Source organism: Limanda limanda, chromosome 12, assembly GCF_963576545.1.
Source record: "Limanda limanda chromosome 12, fLimLim1.1, whole genome shotgun sequence".
NCBI lineage: Eukaryota > Metazoa > Chordata > Actinopteri > Pleuronectiformes > Pleuronectidae > Limanda > Limanda limanda.
In genome coordinates, this window is record NC_083647.1 from 13,353,573 (window position 1) to 13,373,653 (window position 20,081).

Here is a 20,081-nt window from a genome sequence, read left to right on the forward strand (position 1 = left end):
ACATTTATTGATTGACACACCATACGAATCACCGAATTGTGTGGATTCTTCACAGACGCCCTATGGGGTATTATTCTGGGTTTATCGCAACTCAAAAACAGTCACTACACCTGTGGTCGCTAACCCGTGGATCGCAATCTACCGGTCGATCTCTCAGTCTTCACTGTCGATCCCCAAACTCTCTGGACTCACTGCCAGTGTTGCCAACTCCTCAGTAAGGAAAGTAACCATTGGCTGTCCTAAAAGTCGCTACAAGTCCCTAAATGACGTCATCGCCTAATTTGCATAATTGTTATGGACAAGGTATAACGTTGAGGGAGAGACAAAAAGTGAGTAAAAAACACTCTAAATATCTTTAGAGCTACAAATGAGTTTTCTTCTGTTGATTCTTGTTTTTTTTCTAGCCTTATGCTCCACTTAGGAGCCTACAACAAGTCACAGTGAAACATGACATTTTTTTACTGTGACCATCTGAATGGACCAAACAGAGACAATAGAAAAAACTGTCAATGGCAATGTGAGAAAATGATGGTAACTAGTCTGGCCCTAATTCAGGTTCATTTTTTGTTTGTTTTTTTAGACCCCCCTCCACACACACATTCTGTGCTGGCTCACAGAAAGAATAGATCATCTTCATTTTGGTCAAGGCTTTCTAGGGAAGGTTTAGCAACTGAGGGAGCTGACTTAAATGAGTAAGAAGCTGATGAGGCAAAAAGCTGCAAAACATTATCAGGCAGCTTGTGCTCACCAGACAGCTTCAGACCATATTGGACATACAGGATCGAGTTAAGGGTCTGCAAGGACATCCGATTTCTAAGTTTGCTTTTTACCACACTCATCTGGCAGAATAATCTCTCGACTTCAGCATTCGAGTGTGGCAAGGACAACACAGACACAACAGCCATGGCAAGTTCCTGAAACGGGTTGATATCAGCTGCATCCCTAAACTTCCAAATCCCACTCCAGAAGCCCACTGTGTTTTTTGTTTCATTTTGCTTTCTAACACAGCTAATAAGAACCAGATCTTTGAGGGCATTCTCCTCCTTCAGCACTTTATGGACCCCATTGTTAATCCCCGTCAAAACGGAGGAATTCTCATTCATAACCCTTCCTTCAACCTAACAAGCCCCAGAAATGTTGAGACAATTGTGTGTTTGGTGTCACGGAAGTACCTTATCACAGCCCCCAGGTACTTAGAAACACTTACATATGTGGACTCATCGTGGAGGAGGCTTAAACGCTTGTCACCAACGTCTGTGACCAACTATTTTAGAACGTTGCTGGAACACCAGTCATCATTTCCGTGCACTTTGTCTTGTGCATTTTGAAGTGAGTAGCAGCAGTGGATTCTGAGAAAGCAGCTTTACATGCTTCCCCAATGTGGTCACATGCCAGCATTGAACTGTGTTCAGCAATAGCTAAGGCCACTTCAGCCTTTTTCGCAGAATCAATTTTTTTACTCATTAATGGCATCTTGCATCGGCTGGAACTGTTATATGGCTTTGACTTTTGAGTATGTGTTTTTATACCACAAAGTATAAAGCTATAATATAATATATAATATAAGCTTATGTCACAGAGAGGCACACACACAGTGGACAAAGTGAGTAGGCCGGCGATGGCTACGTGACGCTTGCGGAGCTTTGCCGTCTAGTTAGAAAAATTGGGCGACGCACGTAAGCACGTAAGAAGGAATACGTAAGTACTTAAGGGGCCCGGAAGGGCTCTTACGCTTCCGGGCCTGTGAAAACGCAGAAGCATGCACCGGCCTTTAAGTGACTGAGGCTGTGTGGAAAAGTCTTGGATAACACCAGAAACGTATCAAATAACCCCAGAAAAAGTAGCTAAATTTGTCGCTAGTCGCTTTTCACAACAAAAAAAGTCGCCAAAAGGATTTGGCGAGAAAGTCGCCAAAGTTGGCAGCATTGCTCACTGGCTTGTCGTCAGGCCTCAGATCAGCTGTATGTAGGTTGTCTGTTTTTCACATGCGCTATTTGTCTGATACTGATGGTGGAGGCGCAGGTTTATCTCCTGCATTTTCCATCAAGAACAAGTTGGTTCATGTACTAAACTAAATGTCAGGAGTCTACGGTATTTACGATGTAAATACATTTGTGTCAGAGACAGATAAACATTGTGATTCACAGCAGAATAAACAGAGAAAATTATCTTATATATATATATTTATGTCACAAAGAAACACTTTCTGAATGCCTTTTCAGAATAAAAGCACTCCAGCGTTTCTGTTGATCGAATCCAATTACCATGTTTAAAAAGCGTTTTTGAATATTTACATCATCCATCTTTATATACGTATACGATTAAACCCTTCATGACCTAAAGTAGCACTACACGATGAAATGTCCCCGCTGGCGCAGTGAAACGAGCATGCGTGTGTGGGTGTGACGTCACCCACAGGGGCTCGATGCAGGGATCTCCAGTGTTCACAAGGTTAAGTGCTATGGTCCCGCCCCCCGTCTGCTGCCATACATATTGACCATGGCTGCCGCTGCTCTGCACTCACAGCCGGAGGAAGTGCACCCTGCGTCCTGCCTCTGACCCGCTGACACCCCCTGAGAACCGGAGACCTTGAGACCCTGTGAAGGAGGCAGCACCGAGATCGAATCATGGCGGACAAGATGACATCCCTGGCCCACGCTTTGTCGAACACTACACTGGACCTGAGTGAATCGAGCGACGTGTCTCCCAGTCGCGCTCAGCTGCAGACGTGCCGCAGGAGAAAGCTGTCGAGCTGCAGCTCGCTGGAAACCAGTAAGCTGGTTCCTCTGCACGCTGCCGAGAGGAACGTGCTGGTCCTCAACACCGGGGGAACCATCGGGATGACCATGCATTCTGAAGGTAACCGAGTCTCACTGATGTAACTTCTCTGCTGCCTCTCATCATCGAGTGTACGAGTGTGTGCATGTTAGTGTGCACATGTGTCCACAACACGTGAGCGCACCCTGCATTAGTCCCGTAATACAATCAGCTGAGTGCACACAGTATTTACTCCGTGCACCACCGAGGCAGAACGTCTTCAAGGGGCAGGCATTGCGGTAAAGGGTTCAAGTTAAATTCACTATTTACAGTTCGTACTGCGAATTCGATTGAATCTAGGAAACCAACCACTTCGTAATAGTCAATATTGTTAATTCTGCGTGACGGTATGATTATTGTGGTGGCTTACACCCCCCCACGACCATCAACTTAAAGTACCCCCTGGGCGACAATGGTCAAAACATTCTGTCAATGGATAACTAGATGATTACGCGGGGTAATGGGCAACATTTGGAGCGTGTGGGGGGGTAGAGTAACATTCAAAGGTCCCTCCGGCTGCAGGTACAAGCTAGAACCAGTCTATGGCTAGAACAGGTCTTTTTCAAGGCCACCCATCAGAAATAAATTTTCAGGTTTTTGTGTTGTATATGCAAAGGAAATATATTGACTGCGTGTGTGTGTGAGTGAGAATTTGGCTGCAACACTGTTTACCCCTGAAACTCCAAAAGTGTTTGAGTCCACAAAACACTTTTGGAGTTTCAGGTGTAAACAGTGTTGCAGCCAAATTGGATACAATTGAGGTAAATGGTGATCATTTCAAACGTAAACACTTCACCCACCCCTCCGTCGGCACAGTGGTGACTAGATAATGAGTGAATTTTCTTCTTTCTGTGAACTATCCCTTTAGGAAGAGATGTTATTGGGATGCAATTGTCTCTAAATCGATAAGACTTTATTTACAGCACTTTTCTGAAAAAGAATAGAAGTGCTTTGCAGAATATATTCAGTAAAAACCAACAAACAAAAAGGAGCAGCTGGAGATTAGGTATATTCTGTTTAGGCAGACCAGAAAGTAGAGCATAAAAATAGTCAGTCCAGCAGGTGATACAAAGGATGTTATAGTGTATGCGAGAGAGAGAGACTTGCAGTCACACACTGTCAATGTTCTTTGGATGATTAACTACATTCTTAGTGACATTTCAAGTTTAAACTTGTTATGAGTCAAAAATGACTCATTGTTTTGACATTGAGGTCTTTTCCTGTTTGAGGTTCAGAAAATTCTCTGCCAATCCATTTCTTGATGTTTAAAAAATACATTTAAAAGACACGTCAAGTTGCCCAGGAGACACAGCAATGTAAAGCATATGTGTGCTCTGGAGAGTGATGACGTCCCTCCTGGTGATCTGTCCAAGAGGCAGAATGTAGAGGTTAAAAGTGTAGGAGCTAGAAGTGAACCCGAGTACACGAGAGAGAGAGAGAGAGAGACCAATGAGCCTGAGGTCTGTCTAGAACAGGGGTCGGCAACCTTTACTATCAAAAGAGCAATTTTGCCCCCTCTTCCCCCAAATAAAAATTTTCTGGAGCCGCAAAACATATTTGATAACACAGCTTATAACTTTTTATATATAGTTATAATATATTTTTTATATATACAAACTATACTTTATATATATACATATAAACTATATCTAAACCAAACTAAATGTCAGGACTCTACGGAATGAAGATGCGCATATTTCGGTCTGTAGATAACAATCAAAGACCCGTTGGAACAGATGAGTGGATTCAGAAAGTGAAACTCTGGCGTGCTTTTTCTCTGAAACGGGTTCGGAAAGTGATGTAAATACATTTGTTTCAGAGACAGATAAACATTGTGATTCACAGCAGAATAAACAGAGAAAATAAGCTTACCTGAGTTTTAATGTTTATCAAACACAAACAAACACTTTCTGTATGCCTTTTCAGAATAAAAGCACTCCAGCGTTTCTGTTGATTGAATCCATTCACTTGTTTAAAAAGTGTTTTGGATTATTTACATCATCCATCTTTATATACGTATATGGTTGAAACATGTGGTTCAGTGCTGAAAGGCAGATTTAATACCTTCATGACCTAAAGTAGCACTACATGATGAGGTGTCCCCACTTGTTGCATTTATGAAATTATAGAACAACAATTCAGAAAACTATTGACATTTTATAGCTATTTTTACCTGTTGCAACAAAGGAAAACACCAAGCTCTTATGAAGAGGTGAAGAAAATACACTGGCATAGGCCTACTTTGAAATAAATTATACACAGACCTATTTGAGTCCTCCCCATATTTGTGGGAAATGTATAAAATAAGAAGAAGCCCTCTGAAATAAATAAAACATATAGCTGCAGCCTATTAGCTTAAAAAGAGTAAACATAAGAAAAAGGCCAATTTGTATTCAATTATGACTTGGCATATTTTAGTTGACGAAATATTATATATATATATATAATATATATATATATATAAGTGAGAGCAGGTCAGACTGGAGGCAAACGCTGAAACTGAAGCTCATTAAAAACCAACTGCAGCTTCTGCTCTAATCAAGAAGCTGTGGCGCTTATCTCTGAGCAGCTGTGACCAGAGAAACTGGGTGTTTTCACTGTTTCCTCTGTTAAGAAGCAGCTTCACGTGAACAAGCTCTGATCTTATTATGTATATCAGAATAATCCTTTAATCCATGGCTTAAATACTATTTACTCAGTGTGGATAGGAAGAATAAATGTGTTTTTTCAACACCTGTAAAAATTGTAATTTCTTACACGTACCACTAGGGTTCAGTATGAGACTGATGTTTGGTGTTGTGATGGTCCGTGTGCTGTGCTCTTCTTCCTAGTGATCAAACATAATCGCCTTTTTTTTTGTGTTTCTTTAACCCACAGGTCTCGCACCAGAGCCCAATGCGCTAGTGAACTACCTGCGCAAGCTGCCTTTCCTCCATGATGCGAATTATGCCGAGCAGTCTTTCCTGTATGAATACTATTCCTATATGGACACCCTGGTCCTGCCGTAAGTGCGCCCACCTCCTTGCTCAATCAGTATTTTGAAGAACTAATACAACATATGTTCTGCTCTTCTCTGGTTAAGTTTAGTGTAAAGTGTCCCATCTTGATTTTACATGTAATAAATAATTTGTATTGCACACAGATGCACAGATTCGTCTTAATAAAAGCCTTTTTTACAAATATTAAACTAACCTTATCAAACTGTCATATTTTTCATTTGCAAACAATTATCACTTAATGTGAAATGTTCAACTGCTATTCAAAGAAAAAAATTATATAGAAGGCAAAGTATTACCTGTCTTCATAATGAAAAAATAAATGGAATACATGCATTGTAATGTTATTGTCCTTGAAAGCTAAGGTTTTTGTGAGTAGCTTATATGTAGCTTGTTTAGAAATACTGAAGTTACTGTATGTTCAGACCATTGCCAAGGAAATTAAATCATAGACCTGCTCGCCTGGCTTTCTTTGCAAGGGGGGTTGTTGCTATACGTTAATCAATTTAGAATTGACTGTAAACGCTGCATCTTCATGAATATTACATGTACCCAAGAGTATAGTTGTTATTGTCACTAAACAGTGAAAGATCCATTTCATATCTGAAGAAGCATATATTGAATAGAAATGACTGACTCCCAATATACAATAACAATGACTTTAATGACCATGAACTGCTTTTATTGCTTTAACAGGAAGCTGACGCCTCATTGTGACCAGCCATTTCATGGGTGCTGTAGCATTCGCAGCTTTGTGTGTGCATGTACTGTGCATGAGGGTGGTGTGAGCCTCTGCTTAGGGTGTGCTCGCCTGACAGGAAACGCATGCCAACATGGCCTTTGGCATGAGGAGCAAATAGCAGAAAGGACTCAGGCGTTCAGAGCTGCCTGAAGTATTTCTGTGTGACTAACCCTGCACTTCTGAATGTGATCTCTGTTACCAACAAGCCATCTGGTTTAAAGTTTAGCATGGGGGTGATAGCCTGATGTTTTCCTGAGGTTTACTTATTAAATCGCTGCCGTTTGCCTGCTGGTTAATCTGCTCTACTGCATGTTTGATTTTTTCTTTTCTTTCTAACGTCGTGTTGTCTTATTGTCTGTTCCATATGCTGTGGAGCAGGGAGCGTAAAGCTTGTGAGTGGGCTCCCAGCTGATCAGCAGTCTCTGTAGGGTCTTCATTAATGATAGTAGGTGCTGGTCTGCCAGAAACCGACATTCGCTCACAAATTTCCATACCCCCCTTCACGTAGGCTGCTGTGAAAGGCGGCTGAGCAGTGGGGAGGAGTGTGGTGTGTGGTGAAGATAAGGGATCCATAGAAGCTATATCCATATATATATAAGCAGTTGTTAGTAGACTGGTTTTCCATAAACTCGAAGTTGAGGCTGTGTGAGCAGTTTGTGAGGCTCATAATAATATTTCAGAGGACTGTGCGACTGCTCTCAACCTTAAAAGTTGTCCAAACCCCCTGCGACACACAGCCTTCTTGTGTTATTTGGTAAACTGCTTGGCAAAAATTAGATAATTTTCAGTTTTTAAAAATATTAAGGATTTGCAACCATATAATATTTGTTAAACATGACTTTTTGAACATGTTTTTATTAAATATGATGTTAATTTTTAGACCTTCAGTACAACCTAATGTTTGCTCATCCTGTATACTGTCTAATGGGCGTACTGTTGATAGTAGGCAGTTGCCAAGCTTATGTTACTGAGGAGGGAATTGGTTTATTGATTTATTGAAAAGCTTTATTCATGTGATGTTTCGAGGGTACGCCACAAGGCTGCCTGCCCCCTACCTCCACCCGTCTCCTTCCACTTCTCCAGTCCCCCAACACACACACACACACACACACAAATCATTATTCTTGAGCTATGAGGCATCTTAGCATGGATATATGCAAATGCATCGCTTTGCGCCACCTCAGGCTGCTTCGCCACAAAGATATACGATTTGTAATATGAATAGTATTTTCTTGGGGGAACTTTGGACTGAATATTATTAGCAACATACGTTCTCGGGTCGTGTGTGGACTCAGTCTAATTAGAAGAGTGTCTGTCGGACGTCTGGTCGGGTGGACTGGGGTTTGCCTCCGAGTCCTTCCCCCTGCTGTTCCATTCAGCTTATATCTCCCTGTTATGAGGCTGTGGCGGGGGGGTGTTCCACCCTGTTTCTTTAGAAGGGAGATTAAAAATGAAAATCTTTCCATGGTGGTTTAGCCAGTCAAGCTGCCTTATGCGCAGTGTCGCAGGTGGGGCGGCCCGAGTTAAACTCCACTCCGAGGCGATTCATACAAGGTTCCCTCCCTTGTAATTGGAATGAAAAAGAAACACAAGGTTATGACCTAATCTGAGATGACTCGCCAAATAACCCTCAAGATATATTAAATGGGCTGTCTTATGTCCTATACACAGATATAAAGCCCCACAAAGCGTTAGAACTTCACTCATTGGCCCTGAAAGCTCAACACACTGCAACTTCAGAAAACCCATTCAAATACACACAGGACAAGCAAATACGGAAAAGAAAGTATCTGAAGTCGATTGTTCGCAAAAGTAGACAGAGTTCAGAGGGGAGACGACTCATTTAGAACCATGAGTCATCATTTTAGGAGACGAGCAGCAAATATTTTTAGACAAATCAGGAAAACAGTGACTTTGTGTGAGACCTGTCTGTCTCAGCAACATGTATTTTAAAAGTTTAAATTCAAATAAAACCTGTTTCTTTGCCGAATAACATTATAAGTAATGTTATTGTTTCTGAACTCTTTATGGAGCGAGAAAAGAGAACTGATTTGATCTTGTACTGGATTTATCAGATGTTAAACTAGCAGCTACAAAAAAAAGTAGAATAAAGCCCAGATTTTTACCGTATCCAGCGTTTGACTGTTTGGTCGCATTGTGATTATTTGCACCACTTGTGTTGTCAAACTCATGATTGATCGTTCTCTCAATTTGCTCTTGGTTTGTCTTTTTGTGTGTTTTCTGAAGTCTCAGTGTGTAGAGTTGTCAGGGCCGCTGTCATGCCCCTCCCTTATACACTCCTTAAAATGCCTCTGTGTGTGTGTAAGAAACAGGTTTTGGTTTCCTGCTGCTGAGGCACAAGGCTAAATACACTTAGTTACACTTCATAGAGTCACCTAAGTTTTTCAGTGTATCCCCATCCTTCTTCAAACATTCTTAAAAGCTTAACCAGAACGTGATGCGACCTTATGAAATAATCCCAATGAACACAAATAATTAAAATATCACAATACAGACAATAATAATCCTTTGTTTAATCATGTTTCTTTTGTGTGGTTTGGAGTGAACAACAACCCTTGTAATGATTAAACCCCTGAATGTGGTCTGTCTGTACTTTCGGTGTTTAATTTCTCTAAACATGACAAGTTTTGTAGACAGTCACTGATACTCAGACTTAAGACTTGATCTATCTTCCAGGTTGTCTAATGAGAAAAAGAGGATTGTCTACACTATCTTGGAGTACGTCCCTTTGCTGGACTCCTCAAATATGACCCCAGATGACTGGGTGAAAATTGGAAAGGACATTGAGGTATCTGCTGGTGGATTCATTGCCGAATAATATCGTGTAAACTTTTGAAAGCTCTCAGATATGTAGACAAATTAAATAGTGATCGTGCGTTTGTAAATTTTGTCTCGTCTGTCTCCAGAAAAACTATAGAAACTACGATGGCTTTGTGATCCTTCATGGCACAGACACCATGGCTTACACAGCCTCTGCCCTGTCCTTCATGTGTGAACATCTGGGCAAACCGGTCGTTGTCACTGGCTCACAGGTGAGATATATGTCTGCACCTTGTACTGTTGCATCTCAGGGTTGTTCTGTCTTCTTAAGATACGGCATGTTCTGTCTTTAGGTGCCTATCTATGAGATAAGGAACGATGGCAGAGGCAACCTGCTGGGGGCGCTGCAGATCGCTGGCCAGTTTACCATTCCTGAGGTGAGGAGCCGGAGATGTGTGGAGTTACAGAATAAATATGATTCACTTGTAGTGACTTTGTTTCTTTTTAAGTTTTCTATTAGTTCTGCCTTTTTTATTATGCATAGTGGTAGATGGATGAATTGTGATGAAGGTATAAATGAAATAATACATGAAAATAACTAATCCGTTGATATTACAAAGGTATAGCATGTTTGGAAGATGCACATGATCTACAAAAACTATTGTGAGCATTCTTGGCCCTTTTCAAAGGTCAAAAAGTCTCTCAAACCACTTTTCTGAGGAGAATTGTCTCTATCAACAGTGTTTCACAATACTGAACAACAACCACCAGAACAGGAAGAACAGTGTTATCTGTGCAAGTAAAAAAAGTGTAGTTAAACTTGTTCTCCTGTATTTAATTGGATTTTACTGAATTAAAGAAGAAAACTAAGAAACCAACAGACATATTTTCATTGATGTTCTTGAGTGTTGATTTAACAGTTTTTTTTCTCTCCGTTCAGGTGTGTCTGTATTTCAACAACGAACTCTACCGAGGGAATCGCACGACCAAGGTGGATGCTGGGAGTTACAAGGCATTCTGCTCTCCTAACCTTGGTCCACTGGCCACAGCTGAAATCGACATTAAAGGTAAGTCAGGGGTCAGGTTGAGCCTGTCTTCGGGAAGCAGACATACCTTATCTTATTTCATATTTGTTGCTTTCCCACAGTCAACTGGGATGAGGTTTGGAGACCAGACACCCCAGACACGTTTCAAGTCTGCACCGACCTGAGCCTTAACATCGGCCTGCTCAGGCTCTTCCCAGGAATTACTTCTGCCACTGTAAGTCCTTATTAGAAATATCGTTGATGTTATGCAGGTGATGCAGAGTCTGAACTGGAGCAGAGATGATTATTACATCTGCCAAAGAGGTTTTTCTATGTGTTTGTTTGTTAGTTAGCCACATTATGCTTGGCGGATTACCATGAAACTTGGCATAAGTGTCAGGAAAGTACCCATTAATACAGAACAGGGTGGCTGTTCAGCAGCTGAAACTCAATGGAAGTTGGGTGATGTAGCAGGACAATGTCACTAAACACTGAATTAAAAATATACAAAACAAGAAGGGCACTCGAAGAGCAAATACTGTACCTCCTCTTAGGTTAATGCGATATCCCGCCATTATTAAAGAATAAAAAAATAAAATCCTGAATCCTTTTAAAGATAGAATGGGTTCTTTGTCAGATCACGCCTAAACCCTCCACAAAACCCTAATGGAAATCAGTTCAGTTGTTTCTGCCTAAAAAACTAACAAAATCAAATGAAAACCTATTCTCCTTGGCCGAGGTAATGACTTGAAACAACAAAAATCAACCTTTTGGAGTGGTAACCTTAACTTAATAGTGATGCTGTAGAATGTAGAAAGTTAATTACACCCCACGGCCCAAGAATATGTCTGATCGGAAGACGCTCTGAACATCCTGCAGGTCTGACAGCCGCAACTGGAGGATCCTGTTTTGAAGGAGGTTTTGACCAGTTAGGAAATCCACAGGTTTACACTCTGCTATTTTCCACCAGCGCTGTTGATGTGTAAATGGATTTCTTCAAAAAATACAAGAAAGATTAGAGTTGTTTGTGTTATTAGCTTAAGCACATTGTGTTTGTCTTTTACATGTGACTCGGAAAAAGATTGGGACACATTTCATGAACTAGTAATGCAGAATGTTCCAATGGGTTCACATGCTTTTTATTGACTCTGTATTTGCATGAAGTTTCAAATCATCCACTGTGAGTAATGTGCCCGTCCATTTTTTTTATGTATAAATACAGTTTCAAATCAGCACCAGATTAAATTAAGTCAAATGATGAAAGGGATACATTAAAGACTTTTAACACGCCATGCAAATATTTTTATCCATGCGTGTTGTAATGAAATAATTTTCCTCCTGGGCAATAAAACGTGATTAAGTGTATGTTCTTCAAAGGCAACTGACTGCTCCAAACTGCAATAAAATATAGTTAAGCTTAATTTAATTGTGCTATTACCCATCTTCTGTTACTTTGCCAGTCATGTAAACTGCCATCAAAGCTCAGCCCAGAGAAAGATGAGAAGGAGTTATGGGCCATGACCAATCACCCTGTAAAGAGGGAGGATTGGCACAGATACTGTAACATTTAGGAGCACCTCCCCCTGCAGCGGCTGCTGGGGGAGCGACTTTACTATCTCAATCTGCTGCCGCTGCCCGGCTCGGCTATCAAGACTTCCTTACAGCTTTTAACTGCCTTCGTGAGGCACTGTTTTGATTAGGCACCAGGCTCTCGTGTTCCCCGTCCGCCACCGCTCCGTGAGCGCTTCATTGGAAATATACGTCAAACATTTCTTGTCAAACTGCTTATCACATCAAAAATTACAGACTGTGCCCGGCACTGGTAATGTCACCTTCTCCTCACGTTTTACGGTAACTGCCGTGGTCTTGCCAAGTGACTTTATGCTTGCTAACACCTTCAGATTAATTGCTTTCCTTCCTGCCATTTCAGTCATCTGCCATTCTAGTCATAAGCCATGGCTAATGATGTGGTATAGGGCCTCTCATTGCCAGCCAACCAGTGATGGAGATATTGGTTGCGTAGATTGCGCCAGATGGGCTTTTTAGTAGAGTGGATGGGAGCATGCCTTAGAGTGAAAGGGGCTGCAGGAAAAATAACATGGAATACTAATTCCTCAATTTGATTCTACACAGTTGAGCGGCCAGTTGAGCTAGTCATAAATTGTGGGTGTTTATAATAATAATAAACTGTGGATGTGTCCGTTTCCAGGTGAAGGCTTTCCTGCAGCCGCCCATGAAGGGCGTGGTCATGGAGACCTATGGCAGCGGGAACGCTCCCGACAACCGCCCTGACCTGCTAGCGGAGCTGAAGAAGGCCACTGACTCTGGCATCATCATCATGAACTGCACGCAGTGTCTGAGGGGCACCGTAGTCGCAACGTACGCCACTGGAGCGGTAGTTCACGTTCCCCTTTTGGCCTAAAAAACGCGACCTTTCTGTTTTTGTGATTCATTTTCCAGATATAAAAAAGAGAATCTGGTCCGTTAAGTGACTCAAAATCATTTAGAAAGAAGGAATTAAACAGACAACCCATTCTCTTGATTTCTTAGGTGTTGACGGTGGCCGGGCTGATACCTGGTGGTGACATGACTCCAGAGGCTGCCCTGACAAAGCTGTCCTATGTGTTGGCCAAGACGGATCTTGATCTAAACGCCATGAAAGAGGTCCGTGTCTTCATACGTAAACAAATACAGGTTTTGGAGAATCCGAATATTTCCCGAGAAATTAGAAGAGAAAAGAAAAATGAAGAAAAAGTGTGCTTGTGTTTGTGACTCTGTCTTAGATGATGGGAAAAAACCTGCGAGGTGAAATGAGCTGCGAAGAGAAACCCAAGCTGGGTCTCAGAGACAGCCGCTTCATCCAGGTCATCGCTAAGTGTCTGAGCGTCAGCTGCAAGGAGGTGAGTAGGCCACGCCCACCGGCTTCACGACTCGTAACTGAGCATTTCTTTGCATTGAAGTCCAGACTTTTCCTTAAAGTTGTGGTTATTAGATTCATGCATATATGTTGAAAAATACAATAAAAAAAAAACTTGTTTGAATTGAAGGTCAGCATTTTGATCATGACATTTTGTTTTGTCTCCAGGAACTGGAAGCCATTCGTGACGCTCTGACTCCTTCACTGGCTTGTGCTGCCGCTAAGATTGGAGACATAGACGCTTTAAAAGCCCTAAGAGAAATGGTACAACATCACTGTTCATTCAATCGGCATGTCCAGTTTTACTATACTGACATTAACAACCCTCTCATACACACACCTTCAAATAATGGTTCGTTTTAAGGGAAGAAAAACGTCCCCGGCTAAAACCTATTGTAATCAAAAACAGGTTAACCAGCCTTCTGAGCTCAACCTGGTGTTTGCTGTGACAGTCTGAACACAGTTTAGTGCTAGACTTTTACAAAAGCTTATCTTAAAGTGTGCTTGGTTTGTCGTTTTTTTAAACTGATGCATTTCCAGCTTCACACTCTCCGTATTTAATGGCCGCAGCAAACACACTGGTGCACAGTGAAACAAGACATCAGGCCCGACTGGTAAGGCAGGCCCTGAGTCGTCCCAGCAGTCACATGGACATGTATGTATGTGGCTTGACTGGTCTGCAGTCGCTGCTTAGACAGTTTCTGTGGACTGATTTCTTCCTTTGGTATCATAAAATCTGTTGTTTTAAAGTGCCACATTCACACCTAAACAGTTTGTGACGGATTTTATCCACATACTCCAAATTTGGTCTATTGTTGGATTTTATAGTTTCTTTTCAAGTAAAAATTCTCGTGCTGTCTTGAAACAGCTCAGCACTGTAGATAAGGTACACAAGCCTGTATTTAGAGTGTATGTGGGACACTGTTTATTGTAATGTAGGGACACCCAACCCTGTGCAGTGGTCTGGGTCGATATGTTTTTGGACGATACCGGAGGCATGTGTATCAAGATATCACCAGACCTGTTCTTTAACGACCAGATGAAATAAAGTGAACATGTGGTGTTTTGCTTTCTCACAGGGCACCAACCTGTGTCAGGGAGACTACGACGGACGTACACCCCTGCACGTGGCGGCCTGTGAGGGCCACTTGGATCTGGTGGAGTATCTTCTGAGTCAGGGAGCTACAGTCTACGCTAAAGATCGCTACGGGGATACACCCCTATGCAATGCTGTACACTTCAGGTAAACCGCCCCTGTGGTTGAAACTGTGAGAGCTGATGCGTTTGCTTTTAATCTATCTCTTACGGTAATTATGTCATTTATGAAGCTGCAAACACAACATTTAAAATCCTCCCCCCCCTTTTTTTGCCATCAGCAACCATTGTTAATCCTCTCAGTCATCGGAGTGTTTCCTGCAAACATGTTGTTAATGGCTCCTGTAGAGGGAACTTCATTAAAAGAGCTGGAAGGTGGGAAATGACAGGAAGGGGAGCAGCAGCTGTCAGAGAGAGAGAGAGAGAGAGAGAGAGGAGGGGGGGGGCTGAAACAAGGGGATGCAACTCGTAATGGAGTTTAGAGGCCAGGCAACAAACTAATTAGGCTAATTGTCACCTCACAATATAGACTGTGTTTATTTTTACCGAAGCGGATTTAAAATTTGTGTCATTCATTGACTTTGACTCTGAATGTCTATGCGGTAGAAGCCATGTTTAATGTTTCTTCCATAGCTGCTACGTCGAGCCTCAGGGTGAAGACGGTGTGTGTGTGTTGTGCCAAATGGCTGTTGTCCTATTTTAACGGTTGGCTTAACTGCAAGTGTGGACTTGTTTCGGTTGCGATGGCAGAGGGATGCACTTAACGCTAACACCTGTCGTTACACTACCTACAGTAAACCCTTGAGCATGGCCTTCCTAAAAGTACTTACAAAATAAGAGAAAGTTACCGAACTGGAGTTTTGAGTTGCTACCGGGATGTCAACATGTCTGACGCACATTTTAGCGACTGCAGCATGATGACCATATACGGGGTGGCAGAGAGCAGGGAGAGAATAAAAAGGGTTAAAGTACAAATGTGGGGAGTGTCCTCCGAACCAGTCCTACCAGCCTGCTCCCAGTTTCACAGATGAGAGATACTGGCTTCTTAACACACTCAACGGGTAATAGTTTCTTTCAATGTGACTCGACAAAAAACTAAGCATTAAGTTGTCATCTTGTGTCAATTAACTTTTTCACATGGCGAGGGCAGCTCTTAATGATAAACGCAGCAGCTCCGGGATCAACATCTTTAGGCCTTTTTGTTTAATTTTTGATTCCTGCTTATGTCACTGCAGGTGACTCCCATGTGGGCGGTTGGTTGTGGGCGATAAGGAACTTGTTCAAACTCGCCAAACCGCCACCACTGCCACGTTGACTCTGTCAATCAAAGCTGAAAATTTAAGACATAGTTTAGAATCAATGTGATGAAATTCAAATGCTTGAAAGCAACATTATACTTAAGTGAAGCTTCTGAAAACACTTCCTTATACAGATTTATCAGCTGGTATAAGCCGAGTGATTTTGTTAATAGTTTTTATGTTTTAAATATACAGTAATAATACAACGCATCTCTTCTAATAATTCATTTAGACACAAGGACGTCGTGAAGCTGCTGAAAAAGACCGGAGCTCACTTCTCCAGAGACAAGCTGGAGGAAGCAGGAACAGAGCTGTGCAGGTGAGACACACAGAAAGCGTGTCGCCAAACACACATACAGGTCACAGGTGTCTCGGTTGCTCGGCTGTGCACACAGTGACCCATCCTACATAGCTGACAACCAGTCGCCCCACTCTGACACAAACGGCAGGAATGCTCCCAGGCAGCATAGTTTCCGATCTGCGACGCTTCTCTACTGTCGGCAAGTAGACAACGCAGGCTGAGACACTCGCCAAGTATAATCAAATCTGTTCCAATGAAGCATTTCAGAAACACGCCTTTTTGTAAGGTACGAAGTACGGCTCGTTTCGCTTTCAAGAAAAAGGCCAAACATCACTGACTCCTTAAGACCAAGATTACTGATTTATTTCCTTGATGTGCTGCCCAGTCTCTTAAAAAGGATTCTTTATACCACCTGCCCTTTACCCAGTGTCTGTTTAATTGTGTTAATAATGCTTATGTTCTTCGCTGTAATAACTCTGTCATTTCCTGTGTGTCAGCCTGGCATCCATCGGTGACCTGGAGGGCCTGGAGATCTGGATGCTCGCTGGAGCTGACCTGACCAAACCAGGCTACGACGGACAGACGGCACTTCAAGTGGTAGGTTCAGGGCGGACACAATCCTCGTTAATAAAATCACTTTTAAATTCTGAAATTAAAACCACGTCTTGTTCTTTCTTCACCAGGCCCAGGCTGTCGGCAAAGTTGAAGTCTGGGCGTTTTTAGCTCCGTTCTTGAACCAGGTGACACTTTCTATTCTAGCTGCTTCATATCTTTGTCTTTCCTGACAAACAAGCACAACTTCCTCTGAACATGCTTGTGACTGTAACACTGAAACGATTCTCTCCCTATAGTTTCCTCTGAATTACATGTTTGTCTTGTTTAATTTCAGACAGTATTTGGTGAATTTAATTCATATGATGAGGATGATGGGGAGGAGGTAAATGGCACAATGTGAAATTGTGCGATTCCTTATTTCTATGTTTTCCATTAGTGACCCATCAAAACCATGGCTCCCTTTCTTCTTTGTGCACATCCATTTGAGCCTATGGTCCATCCATTTTGTAGAACATTGTAGTTGTGTATCGGTGTTCTGTGTACAGTTGCATGCTTTTCACTAGTTGTATGGTAAACCCCTGGTCTCTGAGTCTCATTTGTCACTCTGTCCTCATTGTATTTCACCTATAATACAAACAATAAGTAAAATGTATTAAAAGGTTTGTTCACATTCATCCCGTCTTCAAACAACACTGAATGAGCTCCAAAGTCCTTTCTGTGTAAAAGTGAATGTACAGCTGCAGAAATGCAAGGCAGCCATTTCCAAACGTACTGTGTGACTGTCGCAGCTTCAACTTTTAGAGAATAAACATCAACTTCAGCTGAAATTTGAAAAACAAATATTAACACATATCAAAGTTTTCCTCCATCTCTTATGCTGAAATTACTTTGTGAACAGAGGCAGAATAATTTCAGTTTTTCAGGACATTTTAAGCAGAATGGAAGAAAGCAGTAAAAAATAAATATATCTCAAATATAGTGAAGATGAAAATGAAAAACACCCGATCTCTCTCTTGTTGTTGAAGCAAGTGGGTAAAACTATTCCTGGAACCACACTATAATTCAATAGTTTCTTCTATGACCCATACCTACACATTGTTTTTGTGTAGTCCTTGGTGGAGGTAAAAAAACAACATTTATTGCATTTTCCACTCATCAACCATAAGGATCTGCTGCTTGCTGCTGTTTCAAAGCTCAACGAACTGAACTTCTTTGTCTCAGAATTTCAGAGTTGTTTCAGTGTCTTCAGATAAAATCTGGTCACACCTGATGGCTGCACACAAGTGCCTGAGAATGCCGAGCATTTGCGGCAGGCCTTACTTTGGAATCACCTGTGTGTGTGTTTGAGTGTCTCTGTCCTAGGCTACCTCTGGGGACACAATTTCGATTTTCAAACTGTTGATTTTGCACAAATGCTGCATCCTCAAGCTTATTCAGTGATTGTGAACTCAAATCAATGTTGTGGTTATGATGTAGAGTTAAGCTACGTCTCCAGGAAATATATGCAAGTCCCTGTAATGTAATGTCCCCAAAGGTGACCTGTGATTTGTGTGTGTTTGTGCTGAATCACCTCTCACCTCACCAATGCTCCATATTCATTTTGTTTCCTTGTGTCTCTGTGGCAGAGATTGTTCGAGTGATCCAGTTCCCCGCCACGCCTGCGGCACAGGGAGGTGACGCCGCGCCGACCGACAGGAAGCCGCCCTCCACTTGTGTCCACTTCCTTCCCGAGCCGTCCCCAGCACGCCGCCCGCCCTCCTGCTGAATGTCCCAGTTGCACTCACTTTTGAATGTCTGCTTGTTTGTTTGTCTTTGAAAGCCAATCACTGCCCACACGAAAGCCAGTTAAGAATTGTCCATGAAGGGCACCAATGTTTGTACACGTACAGACACACGTAGGAAATGTATTATCCTGCTGAATGTTTTGATTTTAATTTGTGTCGACGAACATTGAACAACAGACTGAGTTAATGCTCTGTCAAGTCAGGGAATTCAGAGCTTCGCCTGAGCTGTTCTGTCACGGAGACCTGCTGAAACTTCCAATGTCTCCACGAACAGCGAAGGATGGCGATGAAACTGTTTTTTTAGCAGACAAAGTTGAAAAGAGCACATTACTTAAATAAGTATTGTCATACTTTTCTAAAGCAATATATTCATTATATCTCAGAAGCACAGGGTACCTTCACAGATCTTATTTGTATGGTTATTTTTATAGTAAGATGCTTGTAAAGTATTTAGTTTTCTGGAGTATGAACCAACTGTAGCATTTGACTCAGGTCTAAAGTGTAGTAAAGTGTGAAGTCTGGTCTCGAAGCTGAGATTCTCACTTCCGTCTGCACAAACAGGAATAACAAAAACCGTCCAGACTCATCCAGCCTGTTTCTTTGTGCCGTTCGTCGAGCTGGAAGAGTCACATCTCTCCTTTTGAAATGTAAAAGAAGAAATTCAATCGAAAAACCCCCGTCAAACCACCTCAGTTTCTGTCTTCTGTCTTGTATTTTCTTTGTGTGTGTGACGATCACAAAGACGCAACGTGTTGTTTTTTTAGAACGAGTAAACGTTTAACAGCGCTACTCTGTAATTTGATACAATTTACTCTGTAAACCCGTCCATGTTCATTTATTTTCACGCTTTGATGTAAGAAAATTACATATGACTTTAAGTTGCAAATACATATCAATTGCTTCAAATGAGCTGTTTTTTCGCTGCTGTTATTGTCCCAATTTTGTGTATTTTAAAAATGCAAAACCCTGTGTGTGAAGCTGATTCAGTATTTCTCAAATGAAAAATAAATCTCTTGAAATTAAATCACTGTCTCCTGTTGCCTGAAACTCACATCCTTGCTTAAGATTCCCGAGCAGTTTCTGATTCGAGGTGGTTTTCTGTATGAATTAGTGCACGTCAGCCCAATTGTTGAAGGCCGCTACTGTAGGTATTTTGTGTTCACCACAGAAATGTGGTAAGAATAAAAATTAGATTGCTTCACTAGGCCTTCAGCAGAAACAAATCAAACACAAACTGGAGCTGCTCAGACACTCATCAGTGTGAGCTCCTACAAATCTGACACAGGGATAAATTAAGAGGTTAAAGCATAAATCAGAGTTGACATAAAATTCCTCACGTCCATGTGACTTTTTCAGTTTGGTATTTGCAGTCTCTTGTCTTGAGGGCGGCTGCCCCTTCGTGCGCCTTGAGGAGCTGGTGGAACCCAGCTCGTCCGGTTAGACCAGCATGGGTCTCATTCCTGCCTGAATGAGAGGCTTGTATGAACCTAGCCCCAAAACACTATATAAAGAGCTAAGACTCTGCAGTCACTCAGTCTGGGCTGGGATGGCACCAAGGAAGCACCGTCGCATGGGAGAAGAGTCACCTTCCCAAGGTGAGCACACTGAAGCTGCCTCCGTTTGTTTTCCTGTGGACTTATTCTGTTGCAAGTAGGTTCCGTGGTGTTGTTGAAACCTGTTATGGTGATGTGTGTGCTCGTGTCGTAACCACAGGAGGATCTCAGAGCCTAATTCCAGCTTCTGCTTTTCAGCTGGAGAGTGGAGGACGGA

At 42.0% G+C, this 20,081-nt stretch overlaps 1 protein-coding gene across 2 annotated transcripts; it reads left to right on the plus strand.

Moving 5' to 3' along the window:
• The first annotated feature begins 2,463 nt into the window (after positions 1-2,463).
• On the plus strand, positions 2,464-19,335 carry aspg (asparaginase homolog (S. cerevisiae)). Of its 2 annotated transcripts, XM_061082634.1 has the most exons (17): positions 2,464-2,859; positions 5,695-5,821; positions 6,510-6,545; positions 9,253-9,364; positions 9,483-9,608; positions 9,690-9,773; positions 10,277-10,403; positions 10,484-10,596; positions 12,571-12,756; positions 12,912-13,025; positions 13,145-13,261; positions 13,447-13,542; positions 14,358-14,521; positions 15,904-15,990; positions 16,470-16,569; positions 16,656-16,712; positions 18,153-19,335. In XM_061082634.1, exons 1-17 carry the CDS (start codon positions 2,628-2,630, stop codon positions 18,165-18,167), a joined length of 1,893 nt encoding a protein of 630 aa, XP_060938617.1. In that variant the 5' UTR covers positions 2,464-2,627; the 3' UTR covers positions 18,168-19,335. The 2 variants fall into 2 exon arrangements, with proteins under 2 accessions (XP_060938617.1, XP_060938618.1); XM_061082635.1 differs by lacking the exon at positions 6,510-6,545.
• The last annotated feature ends 746 nt before the right edge of the window (positions 19,336-20,081 follow it).

Coding starts and splice junctions, on each gene's coding strand:
- aspg (XM_061082634.1), top strand. CDS start 2,628: ATGGCGGACAAGATGACATCCCTGGCCCACGCTTTGTCGAACACTACA. Junction 9,774..10,276: donor GCCAGTTTACCATTCCTGAG/GTGAGGAGCCGG, acceptor CTCTCCGTTCAG/GTGTGTCTGTATTTCAACAA. Junction 15,991..16,469: donor GCAGGAACAGAGCTGTGCAG/GTGAGACACACA, acceptor CCTGTGTGTCAG/CCTGGCATCCATCGGTGACC.